Raw genomic sequence first — 19,491 nt, 5'->3', positions numbered from 1 at the left:
TCCCACTGTACAGAATTTAAAAACTGAGACCTCTGTAGTCACCTTTAAGAAAGCAAAAGCCCTTCCATTTAGCCTTGATGCTAGTTACATCTTTAAGTAATACCCACATCAATACATTGTGATCACGGTTCCTTTATCTGCAAATTCTTAATGCATGAATAACCAGTGCTGATAATCAGATCAAGAGTATTACTCCCTCTGGTTGCCTCTCGGACATGTTGCTGTAGAAAGCAGTCATCCAATAAATCCAACAAAGTCTTGCTAGAGTGTGAGAGACCATCCACAAGTTCCAGTCAATATCTGGAAAGTTAAAATCCCCCATTATAAGACATTCTTATTTACTGGCCCACTATTTCTCTGCACAATTGCTCATTATACTCATCAGATTCATTAGGCATATAATGCACCTATTCTCATTTTTCTTTTCCCAGGACTTATTTCACACCAAACAGACTCAACACTGCATTGTCCACCAAAATCAACTGGATGCAATTCCTTAGATTTTGTGTTTCTTAACTAACAGCATAACCCCTCCTTCCTTCCTGTACACATTGTATCCTTCAAATTCCAATTCTGCGCTGCTTATATCTGTGTGACACCACGTGTCTTATATCCCAAAAATATCTGCCTTTGATGTCTTGACTAGCACTTCAACCTCAAATTTATTAACTTTACTCCTAGCATTGGTGTACATGCATGTATACATGTTACCCTAACAAAGCCCATGTATTTACTTGTTCCACTATAATTCCCAGCATTCCTGGAAATCGCCATTACCTTGCTTTCCAGGCTGCTACTCATTCTAATAGAAGCAGTGCAAGAATCACTTTTGGCTCTGCCTGTGGCCACTTAACTTTTAGTCTATGTATCCCCCCCCCACAAGCTAGCAGTTTTCCGACCCACCTAATCCTGCCTCGATAGAATCAACAAATATTCTTGCACCCTTTCTATTTAAGGGTACCCCATCCCTGTAGAAACAGCGTCTCCTGTCAATAAAACCAGACCGTAAAAAATTCTACCCCTTCAGCCTTGCACAATCTCGTCAGAGCCAAATTGATCAACAAGGCTCTCATCATATACTCCCTCCTATCTTGTCTGCACACAATTACAGACAAATATTTTAAGGGCACAAAGGTTGATAATGTTGTGCACATTGGCACTAATGCTATTAAGAGTAGGAGACCGGTGGAATTACTTAATTCTGCTGGTCAATGTTGAAAAAAAAAGACACCAGTTAGGGTTGAATTTGAAAGTGTCTGCAATTCTGCCCAGACACGATATGAGGGAATATATGATGAGAGCCTTGTCAATCAATTCGGCCCTGGAGAGATTGTGCAAGGCTCAAGAGGTAGAATTTTTCTCAGTCTGGTTCATGCTTGTTAAGTGAAGGCAAGGGGAAAAGGCTTTTATGAAACTGGAGGCATACCTAGAATGTGGGGCAAACCAAATGCTACAGTATGCTATCACGTATGCACAAGCACTGAGGAATCCAAACACTGCAAATACTACAATCATGATTTCCCAACCAAGGAGCCCCACTGATCAAAACTCTAAACCTGGTAGTGATTAGACCTACAGAGACAAGCAAAACCCTGACCAGCAAAGAGATGAAATACAAAGTTAGGTCGAACCTCAAAGATAACTTAAACCACAAAGATTAAGGCAATGAGAAAGACAAGAAACATAGGTATTGTCATAGGAATGGAGGCAGAGAAAGACTTTGAGAATATTACGACCAACACTAAGGTAACTCCCATGGGCCTGCCTGCAGAGCCACCAAAGCAGAAAGCACCAGCAATTATTAACTTTAATGTAGACAAATAAGTCACCCCACAAATCCTAATACATGGACTAATAGATTAACAGTATCTGCTGACTGAGGTGAAAATGATTCTTCCACTGCTTCTATTGAAATGCAAAGTGAGGAGCAGCCTGGAAAGCAATGCAATGAGGATTTCCAGTACTGCTGGGAGTCAGTGGAACAAGTAAATACGTGAGCTGTGTTAGGGTAACTAACAGTAGAAACAGGTGTACTTGCATGTACACCAATGCTAGGCATATAGTTAATAAATCTGATGAGCTTAGAGTGCTAGTCAAGACATCAAAGGCAGATACTGTTGGGATATCAGAGACATAAGCACTGGAAAATTGGAATTTGGGGAGTACAATGTGTACAGAAAGGATAGACAGGACAGGAAGGGAGGAGGGGTTATGCTGTTAGTTAAGAAACAAAATCTAAGGAAGTGCATCCAATTGATGTTGGTGGACAATGCAATGTTGAGTCTGTTTGGTGTGACATAAGCACTAGGAAAGGAAAAATGAGAACGGGTATGTGTTATAGGCCTAATGAATCTGATGAGTATAATAAGCAATTGTGCAGAGAAATAGTGGGCCAGTAAATCTGTGTCTTATAATGGGGGATTTTAATTTCCCAGAGATTGACTGGAATTTGTGGGTTGGTTACTCACCCACTAGCAAGACTTGTGGATTTATTGGATGACTGTTTCTACAGAAACATGTTCGAGAGGCAACCAGAGGGAGTAATACTCAATCTCATTATCAGCACTGATTCTTCATGCATTAAGAATCTGCAGATAAAGAAATCACTAGGTGGCAGTGATTACAGTGTGCTGAAGTGGGATTTATTCAAAGAGGTAACTACCATCAGGAATAAAGGGAAGGGTTTTTGCTTTCATAAAGGTGACTACGGTGGTCTGAGACAGTATTTAAATTCTATATGGTGGGACCAGCTGATGATGTTACCAACAGCAAATTCAAAATTGGAAGCATTCAAAGAATTAATCTTGGAAGCTACTAGGCTTTTCATACCAACTAAGAATTATTGTTCAAGATTTAGCCTAAATGGATGTCAGATGACCTCATTAGACATGTGGCAGAGAAGAAAAATGCATGGGATACATATAAATTAAGAGGTGACACATAAGCCTATGATAGATATAAACTGTTCTGTAACCAAGTCACAAAGGAAGTTAGGCAAGCAAAGGCAGATTACGAGAAATCTTTGGCAAAGGATGCAAAGAAAAACAGTAAAGAGTTATTCACTTATGTAAACTCTAGAAGGAAGGGAATGAATCAGATTGGTCCACTTGATATCTATGGTTCAACTATAGATGATCCTGCTTAGGTAGTTAACAAACTAATTAATATTTTGCATCTACATTCACACATGAGGAGTTATTCAGGGAGGGGAATGCCAGCTTTGTATGAAACTCTGGCACTAAGCTAAATAATCTTGTAATAATTGAGAGTAAGGTGGAGGAGAAATTGATAAACATAAGGCACCTGGGGTGGATGGAATCAATCCAGTTATATTAAAGGAGGTAGCAAAAGCAGTAAGCAAACCCTTAGTCATAATTATGAGAGCTTCCTTGGACTCAGGGGAGTTACCCATGCACTGGAGATATGCAAATGTTACTCCAATCCACAAAAGGAGGATCAAAGGGAGATACAGATAATTACAGACCTGTTAGTTTAACTTCTGTTCCAGGAAAATTAATGGAGGCACTGGTTAAAGAAGCATTGCAGGATCATCTAGACAAGACTTCAGTTATAGCTCAGAGAACATGGGTTTGTTAAGGGGAAGTCTTGTCTGACCAATTTGATTGGATGCTATGATGTAGTCACAAAGGATGCAAAGAACAATTTTGATATCATATATTTGGATCTTAGAAGGGCTTTTGATACTGTTGAACATGGAAGACTGCTGTGCAAATTGGAGCAATGTGGCATTGGAGACAAATTGTTGCTATGGATAAAGGGATGGTTAAGTGGGAGATGACAGAGAGTGGTAATCAATGGACACTGCTCTTTGTGGACTAATGGTATTAGACAATTCCCCTAGGGTTCACAGTGTTGGGTCCCTTGTTTTTTTCTGTATTCATTAATGATATTGATTATGGGTATATCAGGCTTAATGTACAAGTTTGCAGATGATACGAAGGTTGGCAGGGTTGTTAATGAAGTACGCTGCTGCAACAAGATCTAGAAAAGTTGAGTAGATGGGCTGAAAGGTGGCAACTGAAGTTTAACACTGACAAATGTAAAGTACTGCATATGGGAAGCAGTAACCCCAGAGAAACGTATCAACCGTGTGGTGCTACACCGACAGTCATAGAGAATGAAAAGGACCTGAGGGTAATTGTGCAGGCAGATGGTTTTCTGAGCAGTGCTGACGGTTTGTTAGAGTAGCTCATAGAAAAATTCCTGTATCATTGACAAGATACAGGAATTTTTCTTGCAGGGATAAGGAAGTGATTATCCCCTTGTATAAAGCAATGTATAAGAAGGTGATTATCCCCTTGTATAAAGCAATGTATAAGAAGGTGATTATCCCCTTGTATAAAGCAATGGTCAGGCCACACCTTGAGTACTGTATACAGGTCTGGAGGCCTCATTTTAAGAAGGATGTAGAGCTATTGGAATGAGTACAGAGAAGGGAAACAAGATTAGTGAACAGAACAAAGGGGTTTCACTTATGAAGAAAGACTTAAATTTTGCAAATTACTGTGTGTGGGAGACTAGGCACCTGTGAGGTGATTTGATTCAGGTGTAAAGCCTTGAATGGCTTGAGCATGCTCAGTACTGATGGGTCCTTCCTCTTGCTCAGAATAATCGCCTGAGAGAGCATAAATTCAAATTGAGGAAAGACAGTTGTAGAATAGATGTACAGAAGTTTTCTTTTAGCCAGCATTGAAGTTAGCTTAAATTATTCATTGAAGTTGATAGCTTAAACAGATTCGAGGCAGAACTAGACAAACATTTGGGGCAAGTGGATGGATGAAATGAGGAGTGTGTGTGTGGATGTGGATTGTGTGTTGGCTGATGCTATATAAGCTTGCTTTCTTGCATCATGTGCTAATGCTGAATTACTACTGCTCTGGTGAACAAATCTGGTTAGCTTTTTATACTGCATGCTATGTGGCATAGGTGGTCAAAATTCAGCTACCACGTTTATATTGATGTTGTCATCCACATAAGTAGCATGAGAACATGTTTTTTCAATAATAAAATGGCATTTACATGCCATTTTATTATTATTTGGGCCTGTAAAATTTCTTCCCCCAACATGGGGGAAGAAATTTTACAGGCTCTAATAATAATGAAATGTACTATATTCAATAGAGCTTAATAAAATTATTGACACTCCTGGCTCTTAAAGCACAGAATATAAAAAATTATTGATGCATAATTCTGTTTAATCAGAAAAGTACCAATTTTGATATTTTAACTGGTTTAAAATAAAAACAAAAAAATAATAAAATAAAAACAAAAAAATACCATATTTTTTAGCTTATAAGATGCTTTTTTCCTTATAAATACCTTAAAAAAATCAACCTACGACTTAGAAGCTGAAAGTGGCAATCAGCACATATGCAAAACCGAAAAATTGGCAAGCAACAAAATGCAACTATGAAAATAGCCAAATCAGGAATATGTATGAAATTCCATTGACTTAAATGTCAGCATCAGTAAGCCATTGATGCCGATATTTATTGCTCCCACATTGTTATTCAAGCCTAACATGTGGGTGCAATAGAATAAATGGATGATAGAGGGGAGCCATATTCGACGGCAGCAGGAAGGATGAAACATCCATCAATAGCACAAAGTGTGTGAATAGGTGCTGAAGTCATGGCATGATGTTAAGACTGAAATTGTGGTCAAGCCCTTTAAAAAATATGGTATAAGTAATGAAATGGATGGCACCGAAGTTCATTTATTGTATGAGAGTGACAGTAATACCAATGATGAGGATGATGATGATGAAGTCGGTAATGAATATGAAGTTGAGTAATACTAAAACAATAAGAGTAATAATCCTATGCCTTTTCTTTATTGGCGTTTGGGTTTTATTTTTATTGAATTTTAAATTTCCATTGTATTAACAATAATTTTTTTTCAAAAGTTTTTTTTCTTGAATTTGCTGCTTCCAAAATTTGTCTTCCACACTGCAGCATCTTATAAGCCGACAAATACAGTATATATTTATTTTGATACACTTGCTTTGTTTTAATATCAATAAGTGTTAATGTTAGTTATAATAAAGGCTAAATAATTGTCCTATTCAATATTTTAACCATGCAAACCTATTTTATATCGAGCTTAAGTATATATGGGGCCCTAAAGTTCTAATTTCCCAGTGGGCCTTTTATCTTCAGTCCAACCCTGCCTAAACAAACCTTCATAGCATGAAAGAAAGGGGATAAAAAATACATTATTCTAGAAGATTACATTGAAAAATGATTTATGTTTCAATTGTCTTGCTTATTTCTTAAGAAATAAATATGAGATTTTATAACTTGAACACACCTCATAATAATGAGGTGTGCAGCAAACTCTTCACTGATCCATAGTTTTGGTTAGTATAAACAAACAAAACAAAGCAATATATTTTTATTATACATATAATTTTTTTTTTTTTTAATCTATGAACTGTATGGCAAAATTGAATAAAAAAACAATAACATATGACCGAAATTAATGCTTTGATCATTAAATAAAAACTTGACATCCAGGACTTATTGGGGGGGGGTCAGACACATCACTTAGTGCAACTGCACTCCAGAAGTCAGGTTAAACTGGATCATTAAATAAGATGAATTACTAATAGCCATTAAAGAGGATCTTAACATATCCAGAGTACAATGCAAATGTACTCTGGATATGTTAAGAAAGGATTAGAACATATTTCTTTTGTATCATACACAATTTATTTATTATTACTATTATTTGTATATTTTTTAATAGTAAAGAAACTAAATACATGCAATTTCTTACTATACTGATGATCCAGAAGAGGGTTGGCCATATCAGGAATATAATTTTCAGGAGATGAATAGTTTTGGCAAACTACAAAGGCCTCTGTTTAAAACAAATGTTTTATATCATAAATCTTAATTATGATCAAAGAAAATAATCATTCTTACATAAAACTTGCTGGACCATCATGAAGCATGCACACAATGTTTCCACAGATATCAAATGACAATCATATTTGTAAAATCTCATTTTGAGAAATCATAAATTATTCAAATTACCTGATAAACTGTTAACAAAGACAAAAACCTATAATTGCAAAGTAAACAAAGCTTGAAAGGATACCTCACCGTTTACTAAGCTGAATACAAAATTTAAACATAATTTAGGAATTCACATTTAATTTTAAAGCATAGAATTTCAGGCTCTACTTTGTACACTGTGATAAAGTTAAACTGATTACACTTTTGGAAGAGAAAGATGTTAAAATTTCACTTTGGTTATATATTTTAATATAAACCATCTATGAAGTTAATTTCAGTACTTTGTTTGGCTGACAACATATGCATGACTTTCAAAGCCAAAACTTTCTGAACTGGCCATATAGAGAACCACATGTAGTATAGAAGGTGCCATTATATACTACTGAATCCCCCTGCCCACCTTATTTTTTTAGATATGAATACCCCAAACACAAAAAGTATTACAACCTATATTAGTACTTAATACCATGCATGGGGTTGAAGGTTAAGAAGAATGAAGATACAAGTCAACATTATACTTGAATTTTTATAGGTTGCAATTTTCAGGAAATGCATGTGAAGGAGGGTTTTTAACAAAATGGAAAGGAGAAAGAATAAATGAGGAAGAAGAAAAGTAGTTCTGTGTACTTGTTAACAGGAGAGATTGCTTCTACAGGGATGGGATACACTTAAATAGAAAGGGTGCAAGAATATTTGCTGATGCTATCGAGGCAGTGTTAGGTGGGTCGGAAAACTGCTAGCTTGGGGGGAGACAAAGACTAATGGATTAACAGTAGCCACTGGCAGAGGTGAAAGAGATTCTTGCACTGCTTCTATCGGAATGAGCAGAAGCCTGAAAAACAAGATGCAGGATATTTCAGAGACTGCTGGAAGTCATTGCGGTACAAGTAAACACATGGGTTGTATTAGGGTAGCTAAGAATAGAAACAGGTGCATGTATACTTGCGTGTACACTAATGCTAGGAGTTTAGTAAATAAATTTGATGAATTTGAGGTATTACTCAAAACATCAAAGGCAGATATTGTTGGGATATCAGAGACGTGGTGTCACACAGATATAAGGAATGCAGAACTGGAATTTGGGGAGTACAACGTCTACAGAAAGGATAGACAGGATAGGAAGGGAGGAGGGGTTATGCTATTAGTTAAAAAACACATAAAATCCAAGGAAGTGAAGCCAGTCGACATCGATGGACAGGGCAGTGTCGAGTCAGTTTGGTGTGACATAAGCGTAGGTAAATCAAAATTGAGAGTAGGAGTGTGCTATAGGCCTAATGACTCTGATGAGTATAATAAGATACTGTATAGGGAAATAGAATGGGCCAGTAAATCAGAGAGTCTTATAATGGGGGACTTTAATTTCCCAGATATTGACTGGAATTTGTGGGTTGGTCACTCACACACTAGCAAGGCTTTTGTGGATTTATTGGATGATTGTTTTCTACACCAGCATGTTCGGGAGGCAACTAGAGGGAGTAATACTCTTGATCTGATTATCAGTAGTGATTCTTCATGCATTAGGAATCTGCAGATAAATGAACCACTGGGTGGCAGTGATCACAGTGTGCTGAAGTGGGATTTACTCAAGGAGGTAATTACCATCAGAGGTAAAGGGAAGGGTTTTTGCTTTTGTAAAGGCGACTATGATGGTCTGAGGCAGTATTTAAATTCTATACAGTGGGACCAACTGATGATGTTACCAACAGCAAATTCAAAATGGGAAGCATTCAAGGAACTAATCCTGGAAGCTACCAGGCGTTACATACCAACCAAGAAATATTGTTCAAGGTTCAGGCCTAAATGGTTGTCAGATGAACTAATGAGACACATGGCAGAGAAGAAAAATGCATGGGATACATACAAATTAATGGGTGACGTGGAAGCCTATGATAGATATAAGTTGGTCTGTAACCAAGTCACAAAGGAGATTAGGCAGGCAAAGGCAGATTATGAGAAATCCTTGGCAAAGGATGCAAAGAAAAACAGAAAAGAGTTCTTTACCTATTTAAACTCAAGAAGGAAAGGGATGAATCAGATTGGTCCACTGGATGTTGATGGTTCAACAGTTGAGGATCCAGCTCAGGTGGCTAACAATCTAAACGTGTATTTTGCATCTACATTCACACATGAGGAGTTATTCAGGAAGGGGAATGTCGTAGGTGAAGTAAACATTGGCAGTGAGCTAGATGATTTTCTAATAACTGAGAGGAAAGTGGAGGAGAAATTGTTGAGGATAAACATAAAAAAGGCACCTGGGGTGGATGGGATCTATCCAGTTATATTAAAGGAGGCAGCAAAGGAAGTAAGCAAACCCCTAGCCATAATTATGAGAGCTACTTTGGACTCCGGGGAGGTACCCATGGACTGGAGATGTGCAAATGTAACCCCAATTCACAAAGGAGGATCAAAGGCTGACACAAGTAATTATAGACCTGTTAGTTTAACTTCGGTTCCAGGAAAATTAATGGAGGCACTGGTTAAAGAAGCACTGCAGGATCATCTGGACAAGAATTCACTTATAGCTCAGACACAGCATGGGTTTGTTAAGGGCAGGTCTTGTCTGACCAATTTGATTGGATACTATGATGTAGTCACAAAAGAACTGGATGCAGGGAATAACTTTGATATTATATATTTGGATCTTAGAAAGGCTTTTGATACTGTTGCGCATGGAAGACTGCTGCACAAATTGGAGAAGTGTGGCATTCGAGGCAATTTGCTGCTATGGATAAAGGGATGGTTGAGTGGCAGAAGACAGAGAGTGGTAATCAATGGACACTGCTCAACGTGGACTAATGTTATTAGTGGAGTTCCTCAGGGTTCAGTGTTGGGTCCATTGTTGTTTTCTGTATTTATAAATGATATTGATGATGGTGTATCAGGCTTAATGTCCAAGTTTGCAGACGATACAAAGGTTGGCAGGGTTGTTAAGGACACTACTGATACTATGCTGCTGCAACAGGATCTGGAAAGGTTGAGCAGATGGGCTGAGAGGTGGCAAATGAAGTTTAACATTGACAAATGTAAAGTACTACATATGGGAAACAGTAACCCCAGATCAACGTATCAACTCTGTAGTACTACGCTGACAGTGGTAGAGAATGAAAAGGACCTGGGGGTAATTGTGCAGGCAGATATGAAGTTCTCTGAGCAGTGCAGACGAGCTGCAAGAGTAGCTCATGGTGTCTTGTCAATGATATACAGGAATTTTTCTAGCAGGGACAGGGATGTGATTATTCCCTTGTATAAGGCATTGGTCAGGCCACACCTTGAGTACTGTATACAGGTCTGGAGGCCTCATTTCAAGAAGGATGTAGAGCTGCTGGAACGAGTACAGAGAAGGGCAACAAGATTAGTGAATGGAACAAAGGGTTGCTCTTACGAAGAAAGGCTTAAGTTTTGCAAATTACAGAGCCTGGAGACTAGGCATCGCCGAGGTGATCTGATAGAGGTGTATAAGGCTTTGAATGGCTTGAGCATGCTCAATGCCGATGGGATTCTTCCTCTTGCTCAGAATAATCACCTGAGAGGGCATAAATTCAAATTGAGGAAGGACGGATAGACGTGCGGAAATTCGCCTTTAGCCAGCGGGCAGTTGGTTTGTGGAATAGACTTCCATCGCTTGTTGTTGAAGTTGATAGCCTAAACAAATTTAAGGCTCAGCTGGACAGGTATTTTGAACGAATTGAGGGGTGAAATGGGAGTAGTGGTTGTTTTTTTTTTTTTTTTTTTTTTTTGGCTGATGCTGAATAAGCTTGCTTTCTTGCATCATATGCCTCTACTAATGCTTTGAAGTTATAAATTACTATTATTATTAGTAGTGTCAAATGATGCAAAAAAAAAAAGCAAGCTTACACAACATCAGTCAAAAAAAAAAAAATCCCAACATTTCCCAATGATTCCTCCTCACAGTTGCCTAGTCTCTAGATGCAGCAGTCTGCAACACTAAAGCCTTGCCTGGTAAGGGCACTCTTTTGCCTCCCCCCTCCCCTTCAATCTTGTTGCTCTTCCCTGCACCCATTCCAACAGATCCACATTCTTCCTCTAATGAGGCTTCCAGACACACTACTCAAAGTGTGACCTAACCCTTGCCTTATACAATAGGATAATCACCATCCTCATGGGCAAAATTCCTGTGCATCTTTAATAAAACCCAAAGAGCTGTCCTGGCAGTCTATCTGCACTGCTAAGAGAACTTCATATCTGACTGCACAATTATTCCCAGGAATTTTTCATTCTCCTCAGCACAAATAGGGTAACAAACATCTGGTACATCAATCTGGGATTATTATTCCTCATATGAAGGGCCTAGCATTTGTGAATACTGTTGGGCAGTAAATGGATGCTGACTGATCGTGGCACATGTAGAGTCTAATTTGGAAGACAGAGAGAGGGGGGGATAATTACAGATGCCAATTCAGAACAGTATCCATGACAGTATCAAAGAAATGGCACAGCTGAACTAGAACATCTATCAGACAAAGAGTGGAGAGACTTTGCAAAAGTTAGTCCATTATTTAATATCTAACTATCTTCTTTTGATTGGAAGATAAGAGTTTTTGAGTCCACCACCCAAGATGTGAGAACACTATTCCATGGTAAGTTCACATTTGTACAGAGTAAAAAGTTATTCAGAAGAAAGATAACACCAAGATCAAAAGAGAAAAACCCAAATATTTTAAATACAGAGGAAAATTTTTAAATGTGCTAGTGCCGAGAGAGAGAGAGAGAGATTAGAAGTCGGGGTAATCCCTAAAAGAAATATGTGATCTTGTCTAGAGATCTGAGAATCATCAAAGATAAGCTCTTTGTTGTAGGCTCTTTTTGCAAGATAAGACAGAACTGAGTTTTAAGAGGATTGAATAGAGAACGAAAAAAAAAAACAAATACAGAGTTTAATAAAATCTGATTCTCAAGATTTTGAGAAGCAGATTTTATTAAACTCTGAAAAATACATTTGGAGCCTGTTACTTCTAGAATTTCCAACTGTAGACGTAATGACTATGAAGGCTTGTAATACCTGTCGAGCATCTCACAAAAATTATTCCATTTCAACATTTTCAAAGAACAACAGTTCGTTTAACCTGCTATTCCACCTCATCTGCCTCGATTAGATTTAGTGACAGAGGAGGCTCGTTTCTCCTCTTATACAATTCATGAAAATTAGAAGACTAAGACATAGTTTCAGCCAATATGGAATTTTGGGCCAAATTATAAATGTTCCTGTAAATGTTAATTCGATGATCGATTATTTGCCTCTGAGAACAGGTGATGATTATTGCATTAAAGTGTAGGAGCATTCTTTGAAGAAGACATTTCACCACGTGATGAAATGAATGAAACTACAAACTCACACAAGTTGGTTAAGAAGTTAACCAACTTGTGGAGCAATGACAAATATTTACAAATAGCGTGGGGTGAACAAACTGTTCCACAAAGATTACTTTTTGATGAACATGCCAAAGAATTGTCCTTTTCTAGAATTTACCTTGGTCAGTATCGAGAGTTTACAGATAATTTAAAAGTTACACCATTTATGTTGGCATCAAATGAATCTAGTTGTTCAGATGGGCGTGGAGTGAAGCCTTATCTTCTTTATATGGTCGTGGAAATAATGAGACTAAGAACTCAAGATTCCTTAACAGTTGCTTTTAAATACAAAGAAAAAGACACTAAGCATACCAAAGAACAAACCCAATCTCAAGAATATATCAATAACTGCATTGAAAAGAATTTAGCATTTTTGAAATTGATTCCTAATTCAACTTATTACTGGACACAACATAAAAGAGATCTGTTTGCGATGATCAGACAATTGGGTAAACCTGTGTTATTCTTAACTTTGAGTGCAAACGAAATCTGTTGCCCTAGATTGCTAAAATTTTATAAAATTAAAACGTGACGGTTTGGATATCCCTAACGAGCAATCAGAAGCTCATCATTTTATGGAAAAGACCAATTCATTAACCAATCTTCATTGGTTAATGAAGATGCAGTAACATGTGCAATTTGTTTTAATAAACTTGTGGATTGTATTTTAACTTTATTTCAGTCTAAGCATTTCAGTCCATTTTGACAATATTATTATGTCGTCAATTATTTTCAACGGATCGAATTTTAATATCATGGCAGTCCACATGCTCACAATCTTTTGTGGCTTAATAACGCTCCTAAAGAACCTATGGGAAACGATATGAATGCAATGATAACTATGATGAATCAGCTCATGTCCATTTCTACAGCCTCAGATATCAAACTACAAACTCAAACAGTTTTACTTGTTTATGAGTTTGGAAGCTCCATTTATGCCATCAAGATCTACAATGAGTTTAATTCCCATGCCAAAATCAGACACTTGAAGTCAAATATAAGGCTAATACAAGAAATCGTGGAAGAATCTAGATGATATATCAACGAATATGCAGTAAACCCCCGCTATTCGCGGGGGCTTACGTTCCTGAGAAATGTCGCGAATACCGAAAATGCGAATATTCAGTTATGGCTCCCATAGTAATAAAGGGGTTCCGTTCCAAAGTATGAAATATATAAGAAAAACTAGTCTAAAATTTTGTCTATGTATGTATTATATATATATACCTTCATAATATGACTATGTACATAGTGAAATGCAAGCATATGGCATCGAAATGAAAATAAGAAACAATTTAATATTAAATGTAATATTTATTAGAAATTTCAAACAAATCTTTCAAACCAGTGCCTTTGATAGCAAAAAAAAAAAAAAAAACTTATCCCAATAGTGCTATCACCAGTTTTGCTAGTGTTGATAAAGGAGTTTTGCCCTTTCACGAATGATGAGTGAACTTAACAGAATTTTATTTTTAATTCGGTCTTCTATCCACAGATTTAAAGCTTTTTCCGTTTTTTCTAATTTAACATCACGAGTTACAGAGCAAATTTTTGAAGCAATTAGCGCGTTTTCACGGACGCTACGGCGGATTTTTTCTTCCGATTTTTTGATTGATCGTACCGTTGACTCATTGATTTTATAATGTTTTGCCAAAGAGGAGACACTTTCACCATTAGAAATTTAGTCTAATAACTCAATTTTATTCGCTAATGTCATCCCCTTCTTTGATATTTTCATATTTCTCGTTATTCGTAGCCATATTTTTGTACGGGTTAGAAAGAACTTGTCCATAATAAAGTCACTTTCATCCGTTAACACACTCGAAAAAGTCTGTTTTACACTGCAAAACGGTAGATTTATCATTTTTGTAAGCATATCAATTTATAAATTGATATGCTTACATAAATTTATCAATTTATAAATTTATTCAATTTAAAAGCATATAAATTAAAAGCAAATGACGAAAACTTCCATTACAAGCGCATAACATATACTGAACAAGGATTAGCGAAAAACATCCACGCTTGCGATTTTGTCACCCCTCTCCCCCACCCACTGAGTGCTGTTTTGACCGGGAAAGATAATTTTAGCCACTCCCATGTTTTTTTTATGGCGGATAATATTCACGGCGCTTTAAAATTCACATTTTTTTTAGGTTTCATTTTATATTAAATCAGCGATCGTGAATACAGATACCGCGAATAGCAGGGATTTACTGTACTACCATCCATCACTTTTTTAAAGAAAATTGCATTCATTCAGAATCATATTATATCGATTTACTTTGAGCTGGTATTACTCAGCCAAAAGTCTTTCTGAAACGAGAACCTCATCAAAAATGGCATAACCACTTCAATCCTTTTGTGTTTGGCATTTTAAAGTCTAACAGGACATTCAATTCATCACTGAAGAATAGTCATGTGCTGCTTATGTCATCAAATACATAAATAAGATGAATCGCGGGTTTAGCAATTTACAAAGTAAAATTATTGAAATTATAAACGAGTATCCTGAATTTGGCATCGTTGAAATTACAAGAAAATTAAGCATTGCTATGCTCAACTCTGTCGAAATTACTACTAGTGAGGAGGCTGCTTGGTATTTAGTTCATCGATCAATGTCTGAAAGTTCAGTTGTTGTAACTTATATACCTACCATATGACCTATCAAGCAACAGCATAATAGAAAATCGAACGAAAAAATGGAACGAGAAAACATGGGCGACGGTTCTACAGACATTTAGAAAGAGAATTGGTTTGATAAGTACGAGAAAAGGATGATGAGGAACAAGTTCAAATGGGCCAGAATTGTAAAGACATAAAATAATAAATAAATATTTTTAGCCATATGGTGAAAGGAAGCCTAAGGCTTATGATACATCAGCCAAAAAAAAAAAAATTTCCAAGTTACTCTGAGAGAGAGAGAGAGAGAGAGATCACCAAGAAAAAGAAGAATGATAATATCCAGCTCAGGATGCTGGGTGTGCCAAGCCTATACTCACCAGATGTGAGCCCCTGAGATTATCTTTGACTTTCCACCGGTAAGTAGCAGGCTCACATCCTCTACTTACTCTACTGAATCAACATTAGTGACCGCATCGTCATTTAAGAAGTGACATAATATACGTAATTTCCATTTCAGGTTTTCGTCAAAAATGTTTTCACATAACATATCTTTTGTACAGGGTACACACGGGCTTTTTTTTTTTTTTTTTTTTTTTTTGCTGAGGCTACATAAGCTTGATTTCTTGCATCACATACCGGTACTAATGCTAAAGTAAAAAGTAGAACAAACATGAGAGAAGCAATCTATAATCGAGATAGGATACTCTCATGCAATAACTCTGTAAGAATGATCTATATATAAATATGAAAACTTTTTCTATGTTTAGGAAGGTGCATATCCAAAAAATCATGGATTCTGATCTTCACCCAACAGTTAACACGGGCTCCTTATTTTTGAAAAGAACATCACAGCTTCTGTACTACCACCATAGAGTTATAGCATGAACAAAGTGATGATGGTCAGGAAATATAAAAAAAAAAATGTTGTGAAAAAGGTCAGCCCAGACACTAGACTGAAGGGACTCATGGGTGTTGGTTCCCGTAGTTAGTAGAAGGAATTTGTATTGTCAAGATTCAAAGATGTAATTTACTTGAACTGGGGTAGCCCAAGAACTTTTGCTAATATCATTCAGGAGGGGGGTCTAAGGCTCAGGGGAACTAACAATTCAGAAGCACTCACAAACCTGTAAAACCTGATACTGTAAAATCTTGTTAATACAAACTTGGTTTATACAACATACTCATTTATTTGAAGCAAGTACCATTCCCCTATGAAAGGATTTTCTATGTAAATAAATTCATTTATTACAAAATTTGGTTAATATATATTACAAAGTTCATTTACATCCTGTGAGAAATAAATATTGTTATTTTGCATGTTTAATACAAATCTTGGCCAGCTGTCCAATTATTGTCCCTATTACTACCACTGGTCACCTAGTTCCTTGCTTCCCAACGGATGGCACTGACTTGTTAGAATTTACTTTTGTGTACACAAAACCAGTTTATGGTAGCTACAACACAAGTGCACTCTGAAAAACACTGTGAAAGATGAGCTGTTAAATTAAGAAAAGAATAAAAACAGTCTTTCTAAGATCTTTACATACACTCCTGCACTCTCCATGGAAACGGTTAGTTGCAATTGTTAAGCCAGGTTTAAAGAGTCTTTTGCTACAGTATAATCTATTTTTTGCACTATTTTATGTGAACTGATGTCTTTTTTGAAACTGTCTTTCAATTAATTTAAAGTTTTTTTTATATTAAATCTAATCTATCAGTGTTATGGTGAAAAAACGTCAACGAATGGAATTAAGACTGCAAACAAAACTGAAAATTATACAAGAGGCTGATAGAACGGAACGAAGCAAAACGGACATTGCAAAGGACAACATCCCTTTACCTACGTTACCTACAATACTGAACACCGGAAAAAATATGAAGTGTGTAACACTGGAGCAGCCTCTAGCGTCAAAACAGTGTGAAGAGAAGTGGTACTTGCACAGGCACGAATAGGACACACATATCTGACTCACCTCCATCTGCTGACAGGAGAGGATCATCCTCAGTGTCCACTGTTCAGCACTTTTGACAGGGAAACATATCCTGATTGAATGTCCGTACTATCAGCATGACAGAACATCCATTCTGTTTTCTTTGACAAATCTATGAGAACCGATGACACTACGATATATTATTGGTGAGGATGCAATCAATGAATTTCTCTCTCCCTGGCAGCTTATGTACCCCTAAACAAACGCATGCACGCACAAGCAGCGATAAAAAACAGGAAACTAATTTATGGTGCAAAACATGAGGAGCTTGAAAGAAAACTTTCTGGTGATATCAAAAAATGCGTGCATCTAATTTGCCAATATCAGGTCTAATTTTGCCAGAAAAGGCAAATTATCTAACTCAGCAACATGGAATTAGCAACCTCAAATGTATCAGTGGCTGGCTCCAAAGATTTAAAGCAGGAATAACTTGATTTCCAAAATGTTCGCAGCAAGTCTGGATTAGTCAACAAAGAAAATGCTACAGACTGGTTGTGTTATGTACGGTCTGTTCTTGAAAATATCATGCAAAGGATATTTTTAACCTTGACGAGACAGATTTATTTTATAATTTGCTACCAAACAAAACATTTGCTGTTCAAGAAGTCTTGTCATGGTGGAAAATTAAGTAAACAAAGACTCACTGTTCTGTTATGCTGCAATTCAGATGGCAGTACAAAACTACACCCTCTTGTGATTGGTAAATTTTTCAAGCCAAGTTGGTTTAGAAGTTAACCAACTTCCCTGTGATCATGAGGCCAATAGAACTGTTTGGCTTACGGTAAAGATTTTTCAGTCTTGGTTACCTAAAGTGGACAAAAGAAAAAGGAACATTTTGATGATTCTAGATCTAGTACAGCAAATTCTGCCGAGACGCTTAAGTTGGCAAATATGCAGCTATTGTTTTTACCTCGCAGTACCACCAGTTTTATGCAGCACTGGATTAAGACATTATTTTATCCTCAAGATAGCATATAGAGCCCATCTGATTAAGGTACTACATAGATGGCAGCCAAATTGGAAGTCTTGGATGCAATCCGTAATCTTGTTATTGCTTGGGACAGTATTGCATCGAGCGTAATAATCAACTGCTTCAGAAAGAGTGGCTTTGGAGAGAATATCATCGAAAATCATGGTCCAGCAGACGAATGATAGCAACATTAAAGGATGGAGAAATCTGAAGGAGGATTTTGATGGCGAATTTAAGGAGTTTGTGAAGGTGGCTGATGAAGTTGCTACCACAGCAATGCTAACACCAGAAGAGCTGCTGAGCACCAAGCAAATCAATGATGTTTTTGTTACCAGGAAAAAGAAAGTAGGTGCTGTAGTTAAAAATGCATATAGGAAAGCAAAAACTGTGCAAACAACATTGGATTCTTTCTTTAAATTAGATTAATTTATTAAAAAGTTAATGGTTTATATATCTCCTTTTATATTCAGATTGTATTTCTTCTTACTGCAATACTAAAAGATTGTATAAAAACACCGTAAAGTATGTTTTTATACTGTTTTTATATATACTTTTATAATGTATATATAAAAACATACTGTACAATATTTTTTTTTCTGTTAATTGTTTTTCTCTTAGTTTATCTTACAAATAAAATAAAATCTTTAAAAAATGTGTTATTCTGATTACTGTATTGTTAGATAAGGCTTTTGTTTTTATTATTTAAATTGATTAATTTGCATTAAATAAAATAAAATAAATTAAATTAAAAAAGAATTAAATAAAATAATTAATAAATAATAAAAGAAAAGGAAATAGACAACTTATGCATCTCCCTCCTCCCATAGGTAACTATCCAGCTGACCTCTGAATTAACCCCAAATGTCAGCCTCAACCACACATGTAACTTAATCCAGTAATTTATAACTCATTGGCTAAAATAAAACTTCCTGCAGTCCAGTCTAAACATCACCCAACCCAACTTGAATTTATGGCCCCTAGTTCTAGAATCATCCGTGAAAATTTTCATCCTCATTCATTTTACTTATGCATCTCAGATGCCTTGAACACCTTGGAAACTAGGCACCTCCTCTAAGGTGCCTAGTTTCCAAGCTGTGCAAACCACATATTCAGTCTTTCCTCATATGGACGACCTTTTGCTGATCTCACCAGGCAAGTTACCCATCTCTGGACGTTTTCAAGAAGCTCAATGCCTTTTTTTAGGTGCAGTTGCCATACTTGAACACAGTATTCCAAGTATGGCAACCATACTTGGAATTCTGTGTTTATAACAAAAGTCTTAAATAATGGGATTATGACATCCTTATCTCTACTAGCAAATGTTCGTTAAATTATCAATCGGACACCATGGATCTTCCTTGTAACCTGTCTACAATGCTCGGAGAATTTGATATCTGACTCCCATGTCCTTTTCTTCCACTACTGACTTCAGTTCAACTCCATCAAGTGTACAAGTTATTTTGGGGTTGTTGATTTCCCAGGTGTAAGACCTTGA

General features: G+C 36.6%; 1 protein-coding gene across 4 annotated transcripts in view; it reads right to left on the bottom strand.

Annotated features, from left to right (window-relative positions):
• Positions 1 to 19,491, bottom strand: part of Trm7-32 (tRNA methyltransferase 7-32) — a 204,503-nt gene that overhangs the window by 37,887 nt on the left and 147,125 nt on the right. For 3 of the 4 annotated variants that reach the window (XM_090385277.1, XM_090385281.1, XM_090385278.1), the window contains exon 8: positions 6,799 to 6,882. In XM_090385277.1, the coding sequence (XP_090241403.1) occupies positions 6,799 to 6,882 (84 nt within the window). Of the gene's footprint in view, positions 1 to 6,788; positions 6,883 to 19,491 lie in introns of all 4 variants that reach the window. The other variant, XM_090385280.1, reaches the window with a different exon arrangement.

The sequence above is a fragment of the Mastigoproctus giganteus genome, chromosome 11, assembly GCF_048544385.1.
Source record: "Mastigoproctus giganteus isolate SK-2022 chromosome 11, ASM4854438v1, whole genome shotgun sequence".
Lineage (NCBI taxonomy): Eukaryota > Metazoa > Arthropoda > Arachnida > Uropygi > Thelyphonidae > Mastigoproctus > Mastigoproctus giganteus.
The sequence above is the reverse complement of the archived record's forward strand: the minus strand, read 5'-3'. Positions and strand labels throughout refer to the sequence as shown.